Consider the following 17,971-nt stretch of genomic DNA (forward strand, 5'->3'; position numbering starts at 1 on the left):
TTGGAAGAAAAGCTATGACCAACCTAGACAGCATATTAAAAAGCAGACATTACTTTGCCAACAAAGATCTGTCTCGTCAAAGCTATGGTTTTTCCAGTAGTCATGTATGGACATGAGAGTTAGACTATAAAGAAAACTGAGCACCGAAGAATTGATGCTTTTGAACTGTGGTGTTAGAGAGTCTCTTGAGAGAGAGTCCCTTGGACTGCAAGAAGATTCAACCAGTCTATCCAAAGGAAATCAGTCCTGAATATTGATTGGAAGGACTGATGCTGAAGGTGAAACTCCAGTATTTGGCCACCTGATGTGAAGAACTGATTCATTTGAAAAGACCTTGATGCTGGGAAAAATTGAAGGCTGGAGGAGAAGGGGACTACAGAGAATGAGATGGTTGGATGGCATCACTGACTCAGTGGACATGAGTTTGAGTAAACTGGGAGTTGGTAATGGACAGTAAAGTCTGGTGTGCTGTAATCCATGGGGTCACAAAGAGTTGGACACCACTGAGTGACACCAAACTGAACTGAACTGATACTATTTAGGACTTGACTAATATAGTTCAAGGCTTTCCCAAGGTGTAATTCACAGCTTTGTAGAATTATTTAGCTCAGAACATGAATCCCAGTATCATACTTAAGTTACTTAAACAGACAAACAAAAGCATTAGTTTTTCCTTTAGAGATAAAAAACATGCTTTAATGTCTTGTTCACATAGAAAAACTCTCAAGTATTTTCTTTAACTGTAGGTTCCTATTTAAATAAAAAGCCAAATATCAGTAGTAAATATTTTAGGCTTTGCTGGCCATCTGTGGTATATGTCACTTTTTTTTTTAACAGCCCTTTAAAAATGTAGAAACTGTTCTTAGTCTGATCCAAAGTTCATAGTTGGACTGGCCTCTGATTTCTTTCTTATGTTCTATCTGAATTTGATTCAGGGTCAATATCTTTTTTTAAGCTGTAATACCAAGTGCTATTAATGGAGTGAAGAGGCAGCCAGTAGGATGAGAGAAAATATTTGCAAATCATATATCTGATAAAGGATTAATAACCAGAATATATAAAGGGCTCTAAAATTCAACGAAACAACCCATTTTAAAAATGGACAGAGGGCTTGCCTAGATATTTCTTTAAAGAAGAGATACAGTTAACCACTAAGCACAGAAAAGATTCTCAATATCATGAAATACTAGGGAATTCTGATCAAAACCATTAGATACACTTGGTATTCCTTTTAATGGCTGTTCTCCAAGAAATTAGAAGGTAACAAATAATGGCAAGAAAATGGAGAAATGGCAACTCTTGTGCTTTGCTGCTGCTGCTAAGTCGCTTCAGTCGTGTCTGACTTTGTGCGACCCCATAGATGGCAGCCCACCAGGCTCCCCCGTCCCTGGGATTCTCCGGCAAGAACACTGGAGTGGGTTGCTGTTTCCTTCTCCAATGCATGAAAGTGAAAAGTAAAAGAAGTCGCTCAGTTGTGTCTGATTCTTAGCAACCCCATGGACTGCGGCCTACCATGGTGGCTCCTCCGTCCATGGAATTTTCCAAGCAAGAGTACTGGAGTGGATTGCCAGTGCATTGCTAGTGGGAAGATAAAAGCTACTGTCGAAAACAGTATGATGATTCCTCAGAAGGTTAAACATGGAATTGCTATATGATCTTTACAAATCTAAGTGGGAAAAATTATTTCTTACTGTTGTTTTTAATTCATACTTTTTTTTGTTACTAGTAAGTCTGAACAGTTTTTATAAGTTACATTATATGAAACACTTTGTCATGTTCTTTACATAGAGCATTATTTTTTTTGCGTAGGTCATTGGCCTTTCTCTAATTGATTTATAAGAGCACTCAGGTGAAAGTGTGTGCACACTCATACTGAGTGTTTGGGTAGCAGAGTTAGTGGTTTTTGTCATGTAAAAGAGGTCTCCTTTTGTTCCTGAAGGTTTTTTGTTTGTTTAAATCTGGAATAGGTAATGAATCAAAAGCTTTTTTGGCATCTGTGAAGATAACGCCTGTGGGGTTCTTCCTCCTGTTTTCTGTTAATATGGTGAATTATATTATTTTCTATTCTATTATTGACACATCCTTAGTATCACTTTATGAACCCTCTGGTAATGGGTGTACTGGTCTTTCAGTGTGCCCTGGATTCCTTTTGTTTGCTTTGATATTCATGAGTAAAATACTGTAATTTTTCTTCTGTGCATGCAGTCCTTTGTCAGTTTTCGGTACTATGTTATGCTGGCTTTATAAAAAGGAATTTGCAGCTTTCTTTCTTAATGCTATCGAAATAGCCATGGAATCATCTATTCTTTGAAGATTTGGTAGAATTTACTTGTGAAACTCTCTGGTTGTGGTCATTTTCTGGAGTGTAGATCTTTTAATAATTTTCTCAAAATGTTGTTTGTTAATTAGTCTGTTGAGACTGTCTTGGTTTAGTTGAGGTCATTTATTTTCCAAATTACTTAGAATTGAACAGAGTGCTTTGTCATAATTCTTTCAATTTTCCTTAGATCTTTTTTCTCCCTCCATTCTCATTTCTTTGCTTTAACAATTCATTTTAAAATACTTTCATCTGTTCTGATATTCAGTATTTTTATTATAATTTTCTAGATATTCTGTACTTTTTGTTTTATTTTGCAATTTGAAGTCAGGGTATTTTCATTTTTAATATTATTGCACTGTGATGAGAAAGTATGCTATTCTTTTTTGCTATTTAGAATTGATCTTTTTCTTAGCATCCCATTATATATCAGTTAAACCATTTCATGGGGTCTTGAAAAGAAGTATATTATTTATTTTCAGAGTACAGAGTTCAACATGTATCAATTACATCTACCTTAGTATGTAATTTACAGTGCTTCCCTGGTGGCTCAGGCAGTAAAGCGTCTGTCTACAATGTGGGAGACCTGGGTTCGATCCCTGGGTCGGGAAGATCCCCTGGAGAAGGAAATGGCAATCCACTCCAGTACTATTGCCTGGAAAATCCCATGGACGGAGGAGCCTGGTAGGCTACAGTCCATGGGGTCGCAAAGAGCTGGACACGACTGAGCACACTTTGACTTAGTGTGTGATTTAGGTCTTTAGTACATTTTTTAATGTACTGTTATTTATGGTAGTTGTATTCTATAAAGTCACTACAAACACTGAGTGAGTATTTAACTTACTGCTTCAAGAAGAAATACAATAGGCTCTTGCCAGCCACTGGTTACAAAATCTTTGCTAACTGATTAATGCAGTACCTTTTCTGTGTGTGTTTTTGTTTGAGGACACCTTATTCAGTATATGTCATTGATTCATTAACATTGAACTTGTGGCCAATAGCCCTATAACTCATGTCTGAATGACGCTTATCTGACAAGTGTATTTCCTCCACAAGGCACGTCTTAGCTTCCTGCACTTAGGAACAGTAAACAACACTAGCAGTACACCAGGGGCCATTTTAAAAGTAAAATCACCATCCAAAAGCACAGAATTGTGAACAACATGGCACTACAAGTATTCTGAAATGACACTCATTTACAAATACGAGAGCTGAAACCAGAAGGCTGAGTGTCACATTGTTTGACATCATCTGGGAATGTGTGTGTCAGGCAATTAAAAATTTTCACTGCATATGCCCATAAATGACCACAAAAACATCAGGAGTATTGTTTTGGGGTTACAAAAACATTTTGGCAAGTAGGTGAATTTGCATATATGGGATGTGAAAATTATGAGGATTGGCCATACTTTATCTGGGACAAGAAAGATTAATTGAAATCTTTACAGTTTTTTTATATTTTTTGTTGTATTCCCTGAAGTTTTTTCTTTTTGAGTTGTAATGCCATGTTGAACGCTTGTAGTGAGTTAGCTGTTCCACTCCAACAGATGCCTCATCGTGAAGCTTGGTTCCCTCCCACCACCACTTCACTCCTGCTTCTGCCCTGCCTGCTTTGTTCTCATCTCCTTAGTTAGCCCTGTCTGTCCATAGTTCATGGCTCACAGAGAGCTTGGAAACACTCTAGCTGCCTGTTCTTAGACCAAGAACTTGTCATTCTAAGCAAGAGAGACTGTTGTCATGGTCTTTTGGGAGGGATAGATCAATTTTGGAGCTCTCTACACTGTCTGAAACTCTTCAGCATTCTTCCTTAGCCAAGCCAGTTATTCATTCTCCTACCCATTAACTCTTTCTCCTAGGCTTTGTGTTTTGTGGGTAGAGCATTTTTCTAATTTCATTGAAAACATTAAAAAACATTTTTGTTCTTCTTGTTACATTTTGATAGATTTAAAGGAAGAGATCAGAGCATTGCTCTTTTTGTTTTTAATCAGGAAATCTATTGTCACTTCAGAGTTATTCAGGATATTTCATTAAGTGTCAAACTGGTCTTCTTTAGACAGTTTATTTATTAAATTAAAATCTTGATCCTAAGGTTTTAATCCTTTTCCAGGCTTTCACTTGTTTTGTTCTACTTAACTCTTTTTATATATATTTGTAAGAAATTATTGCTTATGTTTTTCTGATTATAAAAGTCGTATTTTAGAAAATGTACATTGTAGCAAATTTGTAATATTCAATAATAATGAAGAAAAGAAAAGCACCCTAAAATGTCATCACTCAGAGATAGAAGCTATTTTTCGTGAGGTTTTTTTCCTTGTTATTTATCAATAGCGCATTGTATAGAGAAGTTCAAATGATGACAGTCTCTTACAAATTGTGGTGTTGAATTAGGCATGCGTGCATGTGTACTAAGTCAGTTCCATCATGTCCAACTCTTTGCAACTCTATGGACTGTAACCCACCAGGTGCCTCTGTCCATGGGATTTTCTCCTCTTGTTTTCCTGACAAGAGAGGTTGTCAGGCCCTCCTCCAGGGGATCGTCCCAACCCAGGGATAGAACTCGTCTCTTATGTCTCCTGCATTGGCAGGCAGGTTCTTTACCACTGGCACCACTTGCAAAGCCTGTTGAATTAGGGTTGATTGCTAACTCCTGCCAGAATTGCCATTCCTCCCAGTTCTGAAACTTCTGATTTTGTGAAATTTTATTCTCCTTAGTATACCTTTCAAAAGGTCTCCTTTTATAGGTAGTATTGCAAATCGGTCTGGCAAATCACAGGCACTGAATTTGATTGCTGGTGGAGAAGGCTTCTCTTGTATTGCATTTTTTAGTGTGACTATGAGGAGAAGGGGGCGGCAGAGGATGAGATGGTTGGATGGCATCACTGATTCAGTCAACCTGAGTTTGAGTGAACTCCGGGAGATAGTGAAGGACAGGGAAGCCTGGCATGTTGCATCCCATGGGATTGTAGAGTTGGACACAACTGAGCAACTGAACAACAACAATAACAGCATAATTAGTGAAAAATAATAGTTTAGACAGTTTCTCAATATGAGAAGTTCACCAGAGTGACCAGATTAATGAGTTGGGAGGATGCTGCATTGTCCACTAACGTGCTTTCCTCTTATCATCTCTGTCAGGCCATGAGTAGGGCCAGAGCCCTCAGATCTCAGTCAGAGGACGCCGCTTCCGCCTTGACTGCTGAAGACCTTATGAGCATAGATTTGGCAGAGCAGATGGCTGATGACTCTGATGATAGCATCAAAGCAGCAGCCAACAAAGGAAGAGGCCGAGGAAGAGGCCAAAGAGGAGGAAGAGGGCAGAATTCAATGTCAAGAAGGGGGTCACAGAGAGGAAGAGGTTAGCCCCAAGTACTGTCTTCCCTACACATTCACACTTGGCAGTTGTGCAGGAAATTCAGAATTGTATCCCCATTGGCAGAATTGAGTTACACAGTCCTTCAAAAATTTATCTTTATAATGTGCTGAGATAGGCTTTAATGTAGTTCTGACATATACATTTCACTTAAATATTGAATAGCCACATGCACATAAAGTTTTTAATATATATTTTTTTACATAATAAAAGAGTTTAATACCTACTCTCCTATTTTTTAAAAGAATTTCATTGTGTTTGGGGATTTTCCTAAAGATCCCGTGGTTAGGACTTGAACTTTCACTGCTAAGGGTGTGGGTTCAGTCCTTAGTCAGGGAATTAAGATCCCTCTAGTCTCACTGCACAGCCAAAAAAAAAAAGTTTCAGTTTTTCTTATACATTTGATATATTTAATTGATACATTTACTCTCACATATACAAAGTAATAGTGAATGAAACACTTAAGGAAAATGATTAACTAAGGCCCACTGACAGTAAGAATAAAACTCCAGATCATAAAAATTATTTTTGTTAGTGTCATAAGATACAAATGCCCACATTATCATGAAATGGCTTTATAAAATTTGTTTACAAAGAAAAACTGCCCTCAAACAATTTGATTTATTAATGTTAGTTAAGATTAATTACCATCATTGTGTTTAATGTGACACTGTTGTCATTGAATAGTCCAAATAATAAAAGCTTTCACCCAGTGACTTCCTAATGAAGTATAAAAATCCCTAGGAATATTTAAAAATTATTTTTATTAAATATTTATCTATAGGAATTTTAAACTGGTTAAAATGGGGACTAATTTATTTAAAAATCTCCAAGGAGAAAAGTCTCCATATTCTATTGATGATTATTTTATTATCCTTGCATTTATAAATATTTTCCTTAAATTTTAAATGGAGCAATATGAACCAGATGTGGCCTAAGTATAGTCTTTGAAAATTGACTGATCAGACTCTAGATGTTTCTTCTTATATATATATATTTGGCATTTTACACATAAACTGTTTTGAGATAAGTTTTTTAAGATTTCATTTTGATTTTATTTTTTTAAAGAAAACTTTAGCTACTGATGGACTGTATATTAACTGCTCATTATTCTAACAGCAGGCACTAGTCTGGAGATTTCTACTCAAGGCAGAGGTTCAAAGGCCACTACATCAACGTCTAGAAATATGTCTATTATAGATGGTGAGTATAGACTGCAAGTGATCATCTTTCAGTTATTTATAAATTCCAATGCAAAAAGACCCAGGAAACCCCATGAATAAGTCTTACTGGTTTGTGTTGTCATCACTGGGGAGTCAAAAGAGTTATTGGAATCACAGGATAAATTATATTAATTTAAAAGACCTTTGCCATTCAGGGGGGCTATTGAAGAAGGTGAGCTCTAAAATGTATTTTTTATAATATCTGATATTAGATCTGATGATTTCCCTTTAATAGAGGGATCACTGAGACATAGAAAAGGCAGTTGGTCAGTGTATCAACAGTGATTAAGAGACAAGGAACTGCTTCTTAACATACTGTTAACTTGCTTTTCTAATGCTGCTTTTGTCCATCTCTACTGTTAATATAGTCATGTGAGCTGCATTCAAGGGAAATTACAGACAGAATTCTATGCATTGATTTTGTATATGTGTTGTGTCTGAAAGCTAGCCTCAAACTAAGGGAACCTATTTTTTTATAAACTATTTAGATAATTATTATAGAAATTTAATAAACTATTTTTAATATTATAGTTTATGAGATCAGCAGAAATTATAAGTCAGATTTGTGAAAATATATGTTAAAATAGGTGGTTTTTTTTCTCCTTTGAATTGAGAGTATATCCATATGTATTGTATTTATATTATCTTATTAGAGATTAATTTTTGACAGATTAAAGAGTTGGATTAAATCTTACAAGATGAAATTTGTAAAGGGTAAATACATGCTGTATATATGTCTAAGAGGATGGCTGCACAGAGAGAGTTCTGAGAAGTATGTGATATTAGCAGGAAACCAAGTAAGAAAGACTTAGGTCACTAAGGTTGTGCAAAGGTTGATCTAACTGTCTCAATCTGATGGTGCCTGAAAGGCTGTTGCTGAGCCATAAGGGACACCAGGATGCTTGCTCTTTGGAGGAGAGGAATTCAATCTGGGGCCAGTGACGAGGCTCAATCACTCAGAGATTTTGTGTGATAAAGTTTTATTAAAGTATAAAAGAGATAGAGAAGGCTTATGGACATAGACATCAGAAGTGGAAGGAAAGAGTGCCTCCCTGCTAGCTTTTAGCTGGATGTTATATAGCTACTAGCAGGCTGCTAATTGGAGAAAGGAAATATCTCAAAACTCAGAGACCAGCACCAGGCCCCTCATCCACAACATGCATTTTGATATAACATTGGCACAGGGTGAGTCATCCTGGGCCATAAAGCCATTGACATGAATCTTGAAGAAAGGCAGGTTTCCAAGCAAATATATAGTTTCATTAACATAGATTAGGAGAACAATTGTATGAGTAAAACATACCGGTTCCTTGAGCCCTTATCAGTTCTGAGTCTCTTAAGGGAACTGACTTGAAGAAAGACATAGTTCATTAACATAGCTTAAGAAAAGCATTTCCGTAAGAAAAACACATTGGTTAGCTCAAGGTTTGAGAAAAGTTAAGTTCAGGTGGAACCAGGTGTCATCATGGCAACATAGAATTTTAAAAGAAACCTTTTAATTTTGTATAGAGAAGGAAAAAATTCTGATACTTGTAGTTTGTTTCCTCCTGCCGCTTAAGAGAGATAAAATCGTCTGACACTTGCAGCCTGTTTCCTCCGTTTGGAGACCCCTAGCCTTCCTGCCTGTTACCCTCTCAGTGCCTAAAGCAGTATTTATAGAAGTAGTGCTTCTCTACAGCAAGGACGTTCTCTCTCTGTGCTGATTGGATGTATCATGTCAAGAATACTGTGCTCATCTTTGGAACCATATTTCAAGAAGGATATCAGCTTTATATGATCATTCAGAAGAGAAACCATATAATATAAAAAAATCTCTTAGAAGGAACTTAGGATAGCTAACCTGGGAAAAATTGAAATCTTTACATTAACAAAGTTCAATCATGTCAAAGATCGAATAGATATGATTTGCACAGTCCTAAAGACAGTGGTTTTAAATCTGTTTTAAGTTATAAATTCTGCAAGCTACATATCCTGTCTTTAAATAAGTACTTATGCAATTATATTCAATTTCAAAGGGTTCAGGGATCCCCTAGAAGCCCATCCATGGGCTCTAGGTTAAGAACTGCTCCCCAGTGAGGACAGATGGGAAAAGCTAATCACACACAGATTTAAGTTTATTATATGATAAAAGAGACCTGGAAGACTTAAGAACAATTTCACGTACTCCCTCTTTTATAGACGAGGGAATTGAGCTAAATATTTTGCCATAGGTTGATAAAACCACTGATAGTACTAATTTATGAGACAATTGCTAATTGTCTGCAACTATAATTACTAATATTTATGAGACAATTACTGGATGCCTGTCAACAGCTCAATGGAAAGTGAAAGTGTTAGTCGCTCAGTCATGTCTGACTCTTTGCTACCCCATGGCCTGTAGCTCACCAGATTCTTCTGTCCATGGGATTTCCCAGGCAAGAATACTGGAGTGGGTAGCCATTTCTCCAGGGGATCTTCCAGACCTAGTGATCAAACTTGGGTCTCCTGCTTTGCAGGCAGACTCTTTAGCATCTGCTCAGTAGGGTCGGTACTTACATTTTCTCTGTTTTACAGAAAAGAGAACCAAGGCTTTGAAAAGATAGGCGGTTTATCTAAGGTCTCACAGCTGGTAAATTCTGAAGCTTGAATTGATCCCCCACATTCTCTGGCCTTCAAGACAAGTAGTTAAGCACTATACTAGTTTCCAGAGTGAGATAAAATTAGAGATTGAGCTAATTGGTTGATTGAGCTAATTGGTTCTCAGTAGTCTTTGCATTATACAGAAGAGCCTGTCAATCAGCCCAAACATGGAGTAAGCCACCTCAGAAGGAAATGACCTGTGACTCCATCAGAGGAAGTTTTTCAGTATTTTTTGGATGACAGATGCCTTTGGAGAACAGATAAAGACATCAGATCTATTAAATGATTCTCAAAGAATCTTCTTATCAGAAGTTCTGCTGCTATGTTTTTATTCAAGAATTATTCAATATTTGCATAGAGCCAACTGAAATCCATTTGACTTCATAAGTATGTTGTCTCTGTTGCCATTTAGAAAATGGCATCTAGAAGGATACTGAGACATTCTTAACAGGTCTAAAATAAAAGCAGAGAAGGGGAAAGGAAGTGAAAAAAAAAAGCACTGTAAAGAATCTGGGCTGAGTTCAACATATGAAAAGTTCTGTGACTTTAGATGAGTCACTCACTCTCCTAGTCTGTTCATGTGTAAATTGGGACTAATCTTGCCAAATTCGATTATTCTGAAGATTAAAAGCAAAAAACCTGGGAATTAACTGGTGGTCCACTGATTAGGACTCTCCTGAGGGCCCAGGTTCAATCCATGGTTGGGGAAGTAAGATCCTGCAAGCCAGATGATAGGGTGCCCCCCCACCCCCCAAAGGCTGGCACATAGTAGGCTTTTGTGAAATGTTAATGTTAAAAAAGAGATAGAGCTATTATTGGAAAAAAAGAGGGAGTTAGGAAAGGAACAAGAATAAAATATGAACACATTGTTAAGCCACTACAATTTGGTTAATGTGCAACACAGAGGCATGGACATTGTAAATTACCTGCCTTTACCTGAGCCCAAACTGAGTTTTTTCATCATGGCTTTGTTCAGTTTTTTGTTTGTTTGCTTGTTTTTTTTTAATTAATTTTTTACTTTGGGCTGCACTGGGGCTTCATTGCCATGCACCGGCTTTTTCAGTTGCAGTGAGCAGACTTCTTGAGGTGGCTTTTCTTGTTGCAGAGCACAGGCTCTAGGGCCTGTAGGCTCAGTAGTTGTGGTGCATGGGTTTAGTTGCTCCATGGCATGTGGGATCTTACCGGACCAGGGATGAAACCTGCATCCCCTGCATTGGCAGGCGGATTCTTAACTACTGTACCATCAGAAAAGTCCAGGCTTTATTGTTTTATGTGAAGCTTTCCCTAACACCATCGGACAGAATTAATCACTCAAACTGAGTCTTCAAGTTTCCACTGTTCTTGTTAAGAAATCAGCTGTTAGTTTAGCTTGTTGCTTTTTTTTTTTTAAGTAGTCCATTTTTTCTCCATCTAGCTGTCTTTGGTGTTCCCCACTTTCACTATGATGAATCTAGATTTCAATTCTTTTTTTGTCCTGCTTAGAACTTATTCAGCTTCATGAAACTGTGAATTGGTGTGTTTTATCACTTCTAGTAATCCTTTGTTGTTATCCCTTCAGATACTACCTCTATTCTGTTCTTATTCTTCTAAGATTTCAATTAAATAAATATAACCTGTTCACTCTGTCCTCCTACTGGGGAGTAGTACTAACTTCCCAGAGTAATTAAAAGTGTTAAGTGAACTATGCATATTCATTACTGAGCATAGCACTTGATAAGAATCCAATCAGTGATTGCTGTTGTTATTAATAGTATTAGTGGCAGTGTTTACAATAAACTTATGAAAATGGATTGTCCATAAATTAGTCTAAATTTGTCTTTTATACAGTTGATTTGGCTCAGTGGTTTTACATTTAACTGGTTACATCCAACATTGGGCCTTTTTTTGAAAAATAAAACTGACTTTTTAATACAGTCTGTGACAGAATAACCATGGAGTACTAGCTATAGTTGCTGTAACTTTGGGACAAAAGCAGCTTTAAAACTATAGCTTCTGTGTTTGTATTCTAAATGGAGGAATGAAGAGATAAATAAAGGTTCAATTCTATTATAACAAACTACATGGAGTGTAGAGGTTTGTTACTGCGTTGGAGTTTTATTGGGAAATGTATTATTAGATACTACATTTATAGCCAGCAGCAACATTTTTCCATAGAAGTTTGTCTGCAAAGGATAGTGACTAAGTAAATAAAAGAGCCTCTGTCTTTGCATTTAATTTACCATGGCTACCATTGGTGCTACTCCGTCTACAATGATGATAGTAGTAGTCTCTGTTACTAGCGACATCATTTGAATACCTACTCCTATAGTCACTTGCCAAAACAATTTACATTAACTACTTCTTTTTATCCTTTCAACAATTTTCAGCATGAAGTATTATTAATGCTGTTTTATAGGTAGGGAAACTGAGATTTGAAGAAGCCAAGGAACTTGGTCACAGTCACCCAGCTAGAGAGTCCACCTAGGTCTAACTCTTAAAACCAGAGCTTTTAGCCCCCAGTACAGTATGCATTGCCTTCCTAATAGAACCCAGTGCTTAATTTTCTGATAATGTTAATTTATCACACAAACATTTATTGGGGATAGAAAGAAAGGAAGGCTCTTGTTTCTTCTTCAAGGAGCTGAGAGTTTGAGGAGTCCGTTAGTGAATAATAATTGAGCAGAAATATTTTTTTGGAAGAGTCACAGTCACTGGCTCTTTCATTCAGTTGCCCTGTCCAGCCTTTGAGTAGAGTAGGATGTGAAGCCAGTAATAGAGTACGTGGGTAAGAACTCTGCTTCTGTCTTTCCTCTCCCCTCTTAGCTAGACATGCCAAGATTGGGGGTGGAAAAAGGGAGTAAATGGTATCTTAGGTCTAAGGTGGGTAGATTCCTGAGTTTTCTTACTAGGAGAATTTTGGACTTTGTGGGGTTGTTTGAGCATTTGACTTCTTTAAATCTTCTGTCTTTTTATCTCCTCTTGCCCTGTTGTTTGGCTTTGGGGTTATCTTGGGGGAGACCTTTTTTTTTAATGTTAGGAAACTGGTAAGGCTTAGGAGAAACTTAAACCTCTGAAGGGCTGTTTACATTTTATTCTAGGTTTTTAATATTCTGCTCTTAATTCCAGTGTGTGTGGGGTTGGGGGGTGGTTCCCCATACCACCATGCAGTTCTCAGACACCTGCTGGGTGTCCTACAAGTCAACTCAGTTCTGACACTGACTACCCAGAGACAGCATCAGATTCCACAGGGGAGAGACCCAGCTCCACAAGACCGCCTGCTTCTCTTCAGATGCCAGTCACATGCTGGAATATGGTTATTCCCATACTTCTGACCACTTGGCCATAAATCAGAGGTTCCCATGACTCCTTCCTTGATTCAATTTACTTGCTAGAGTGACTCACAGAACACAGGAAACTAGTTTACTTACTGGATTACTGGCTTATTACCAAAGATATTAAAGATATGAATCAATAGCCAGTTGAAGAGATACTTAGGGCAAGAGCCAGAACAAAGGAGCTTCTGTCTGTATCAAGTTTGGGGTCTAGGCATGGTGGCATGTGGAAATATCCTGATTCATTCCCTGGAAGCTCTCTGAACCCTCTCCTTTTGGGTTTTTATCTAGGCCCCATTACATAGGCATGATTGATGAGATTATTGGCTGTTGGTGATTGATTCAACCTCCAGCTTCTCTACCCTCCCCAGAAATCAGGTTGGGGACTGAAAGTTCCAACCTTCTCTTCCTAGTTGGTTCCCTGGTACCCAGCCTCCCTCAGTTGTGGTCCCAAAGTTGCCTTGTTAACATAGTAAAAAGCACCTTGATGGCTCTCATCATTTCAGGAAATCAGCATTTTAGGGGCTCCCTGGGCTTCTTGGTTGCTCAGATAGTAAAGAATCCACCTGCAATGCAGGAGACCTGGGTTCGATTCCTGGGTTGGGAAAATCCCCTGGAGAAGGGAATGGCAACCCACTCCAGTATTCTTGCCTGGAGAATTCCATGGACAGAGGAACCTGGCAGGCTACAGTCCATGAGGTTGCAAAGAGTCAGACACAACTGAGTGACTAACACTGACTGGCTAGGGGCTCTCTGCCAGAAATGTGGATGAAGACCAAATTATGTTTCTTACTGTAAAATCATAATATCATAGTCTTGGGAAGAATAAACTTCATGATTCTAACCAGGTTTACAAAGGTGAAAATGTAAGGATTTCTAGGAAAGTTATTGTGAAACAACGTAGTTTTTCTAGAATTCCCTCTGGACAATTACTTAGATACTGAATATTTTTAACACAGTAGAGGAGAGTAAGGAAGCTCTTACTGGAACAAGTGGCTCCTAACACAGTAGAGCCACGAGGAAAGAGCTTGCCAACTATAAGAGAAGACCTGAGGAGGTTACTTTCACTTATTTGGAATTCAGTCTATTTGGTGATCAGATTTTATCCATGTATTTTGCTGTAAAATACTTTTTACTATAGATGTCTTTATGAACACTGCTTATTACTTTATTTGAGTAAATCAGAAAAATCATTTGAGACTGACAATTACACATATAATTCCATCTCCCTTCAGATTTTAAGAAATGGAAGTGGTTTTATAATTAGTCATCATGAGCTTTTACAGATAAAACTTAGGAAATAATCAGCTAAAGAAGCATGCAGATTTTTCTAAACTATTTTAAGAAAAACATAATGGATGTATCATCTTTTTCATTGTAGCCTTTAAATCTACAAGACAGCAGCCCTCCCGAAATGTTGCTACTAAAAATTATACCGAGGTAAGGAACAAAAGTTTTATAATTGTGGGCTACTTTATATTTTGTACATTATGATTGTCAGTTCTTTGCTTTACAGAGTAAATAAAAGAAAAAAATGTAAAATGTTAAAACTGTTGAGAACTTTACTGATTATAAAGGCTGAGGGCTTCTAGGAGTTTTTATTTTGTTTTCTCTCTTAAAAAAAAGAGTGAATCACCTTAATTTACATCCATAAATATGTGTCCCCAGTAATAGTTTTAAGAATAATAATGTTGAACCAGAAGGGTCCGTGCGTGGAAAACTGTTACAGAAGATGGGCATTCAGTGCACAGAGTGGTCTTGTTTCTTGTTGGTGTCCTTTTGTTACTTACATACTCTGGCTGTGTCTTAATGGCTGAAACTAGACTCAAGACAGATTACAAGGTCTGAGTTTATGGACCTCTGTGTGACTCTAGATTTAACATGAAACTTCTGCTGTTCCTTTGGATTCCAAGGAGAGTCCAAAATTGGCTTGAGTCTCCTCTTCCCTTGTTTTCAAAACCCATGTGTCTCACTTTTCAAGCATCATTCCTGGCTTCTGCCTCTGAGTGGCTGTGGGTCCGCCCCCCCCACCCTGAGATATAATAATCAAAAATGCCTCCAGACATGCCAGACGTTTCTGCAATGGGAGTAGGGGTTAAAAATCACACCTATCTGAGAATCACTGCTCTGTATCATACCACCCTAGCAATGTTAAATTCATCCCTTCCTGGTCTCTGCGAGCTTGTGATGTGGCTGACCTCCTCTTCCAGAAAGCTTCTCTGTCCTTCTCCTACTATTGCTCTTTTATTTCTCTTAATTTCATCTTTTTTTTTTTTTTCCACCTCTTCTGGTCCTTTTATCCTGACCTCCATTTCATTATTCCGTCAGCTGTTACCCTCTATTGCTTCATATATGAAAACAAACAGAACTTTCATCATGTCCACAAGGAAGCTTCCCTTCTAGATTTTTCTTTTATAATGTAAGAATATGAGTTCATAAAGAGTTAAGTCATGGCAAACTAACTTTTGGAAGAATATGAGTTCAAAAAGAGTTAAGTCATGGCAAACTAACTTTTTCTTTCATTTTTTTAATTGAGGATACATAGTGGAGAAGGCAGTGGCACCCCACTCCAGTACTGTTGCCTGAAAAATCCCATGGACGGAGGAGCCTGGTAGGCTGCAGTCCAATGGCATAGCTAGGAGTCAGACACGACTGAGTGACTTCACTTGCACTTTTCACTTTCATGCATTGGAGAAGGAAATGGCAACCCACTCCAGTATTCTTGCCTGGAGAATCCTAGGGACGGGAGCCTGGTGGGCTGCCGTCTATGGGGTCACACAAAGTCGGACACGACTGAAGCAACTTAGCAGCAGCAGCAGCAGTGGTGGTTTAGAGGAATGCTGAAGGTGTTAGATTACTTCAAGGTACATAAGACAATCTAATGACAGTTTCATGGACAAAAATATTGTCTGGATTCATAGCTGATTAGACAGCTTCATTTAATGGTTTTTGACTAATAGTTCAATGTTAACCTGTTGAGGGAGTGGATCTCAAGTGCTGTTTTTTTCACTGTTTTGTCTTTGACTTTATCAGTTAGATGAAGACACAGCAAATGTGTGTATTAAGTGTCAAGATAACAGAAATATAGAATAGGTGGTATTTTGGATTATAGAATCAAGAATCATAAATATCTTTAGTGAGGCTTAAAGGCAACAAGTGGTATTTAACAGGGATAAATGTAACAGAAAAACAGATATTCAGTACTTCGAAGCCACACAGTCTTATATACCTCATTTTTAATTAGAGATGAAACAACGACGGTCTTTCATTTCAAACCCAAGAGAATCAATCACAGGGCACTATCTGCATGTGACCCTATGTGAGTCATTCACCAGTCTAGGTACATGTTCCTGTACGTACCCAGGCTGCCATGGTACAGGGTGCTGTTAACATGGTTTCTGCCTCCTTCTTTGTAAATTTTTATAAAAAATGTATTCTTAGACTCTTTAATGCATTTTTATTCAAATTTTCCATCCCCACAAAGACTATTTGCTGTTTCTCCCTCTTAGGTGATTGAGGTGGATGAGTCAGATACCGAAGAAGACGTTTTTCTGACTACTTTCAAAACTGATCAAAGGTAGGTGTAGTCACTTCCTACAAGAAGAAACATCTGAAAAAATTAAAAATTATCCAGAATTCTCCTTATACATTTTTCTAAGTCATGGAAATCTAACAGATTCATTTTCAACTAGTCATGTATTTGTTGTTGCTGTTTAGTCACTAAGTCATGTCTGACTCTTTGTAACCCCATGGACTAAGCTCTGTCCATGGAACCCTCCAGACAAGAATACTGGAGTGGGGTTGCCATGCCCTCCTCCAGGGGATCTTCCCGACCCAGGGATCAAACCATCATCTCCTGCATTGCAGGCAGATTCTTCACCACTGAGCCACCTGGGAAGCAGTCATGTATATACAGAAGTGAAAAATAGACCAGGGGCTAGTTCATAGAGTCAGTGCATCATTATTACAAGTATTTTCAGTGACAGTTTGAATAACTTGTCATTCATTTCCTTTTGCCTTTATTAACCAGTGATTTTCTTGTTAGAGTACTGTGTTCTCTTCAGTTAACAGAAAATAGCTTTGTATTTTGTTTATATTCAGTTTCAGCTTTTAGCACTTCCTGTATGTCAGGCACCATTCTAAGCCTTTGCATATGAATTAGATTGTTTGCTGCTTACAGTCACTCCAGGAGGTAAATGTATTTATAACTCTGTTTTCCTCCCTTTTGTCTTTGAAGAAAGTGAAGCCTGGTAGTTTAAATAACTTACCTGAGGTCACCAGCCAGTCACGGACCAGGCATTCTGCTCCAGGACTCACCTCTGCCATTGCTTCTTTTATTTAATTTTATTGAAGTATTAGTTGATTTATAGAGTTGTGTTATTTTCTGCTGTACAGCAGAGTAGTTATACATATATATACATTCTTTTCACATTCTTTCCCATTATGGTTTATCCCAGGATATTGAATATTGTTGCCTGTGCTATACAGTAAGACCATGTTGTTTGTCCATTCTATATATAATAGTTTGCATCTGTTAATTCCAGATTCCCAGTCTATCCCATTTGCACCCTTCTCCCCCTTGACTAGCACAAGTCTGTTCTCTGTGTCTGTAACTCTATTTTTATTTTGTAAATAAGTTCATTTGTGTTGTATTTTAAATTCCACATATAAGTGATATCATATGGTATTTGTCTTCCTCATTCAGACTTACTTTGCTTGTTAAGATAATCTCTAGGTTCATCCTCTGCTATTGCTTCTTAACATAATAGATTAAACTCTCAGACCTCTATGCATGAATAAGAGTCATTTAAATGACAAGAGATGATTTAGAAACTAACATTTTGGCAAGAAATCTGAAATCAGCCTTGGCAGATTTGTGTTCCTAATGACAGCAACTGGGTAACACGATTTAGGTTGTTTGGTGGAAATTATTTAGTAATAACATGGTTGGTATATTTATTTTAGTCATAATTGGAAGCATTAAGCTCTACTACTTACTGAGTATGGGCCTTGTACAAGTTTCTTCTGTGCCTCAGTGTCCTCATTTGTAAAATGAAGACAAGAATATTCATCTCCAAGGGTTATTATGAGGCTTAGAAGTAAGTTAATGTTAGTGAAGTGCTAAGTACAG

General features: G+C 37.6%; 1 protein-coding gene across 5 annotated transcripts in view; it reads left to right on the forward strand.

Annotated features, from left to right (window-relative positions):
* Positions 1–17,971, forward strand: part of MRE11 (MRE11 homolog, double strand break repair nuclease) — a 73,897-nt gene that overhangs the window by 46,058 nt on the left and 9,868 nt on the right. For all 5 annotated transcript variants that reach the window (XM_027563994.1, XM_027563990.1, XM_027563995.1 and 2 more), the window contains 4 exons: positions 5,453–5,672; positions 6,807–6,890; positions 14,222–14,280; positions 16,350–16,417. In XM_027563994.1, coding sequence (XP_027419795.1) covers positions 5,453–5,672; positions 6,807–6,890; positions 14,222–14,280; positions 16,350–16,417 — 431 coding nt within the window. The remainder of the gene's footprint in view (positions 1–5,452; positions 5,673–6,806; positions 6,891–14,221; positions 14,281–16,349; positions 16,418–17,971) is intronic.

Source organism: Bos indicus x Bos taurus, chromosome 15, assembly GCF_003369695.1.
Source record: "Bos indicus x Bos taurus breed Angus x Brahman F1 hybrid chromosome 15, Bos_hybrid_MaternalHap_v2.0, whole genome shotgun sequence".
Taxonomy (NCBI): domain Eukaryota; kingdom Metazoa; phylum Chordata; class Mammalia; order Artiodactyla; family Bovidae; genus Bos; species Bos indicus x Bos taurus.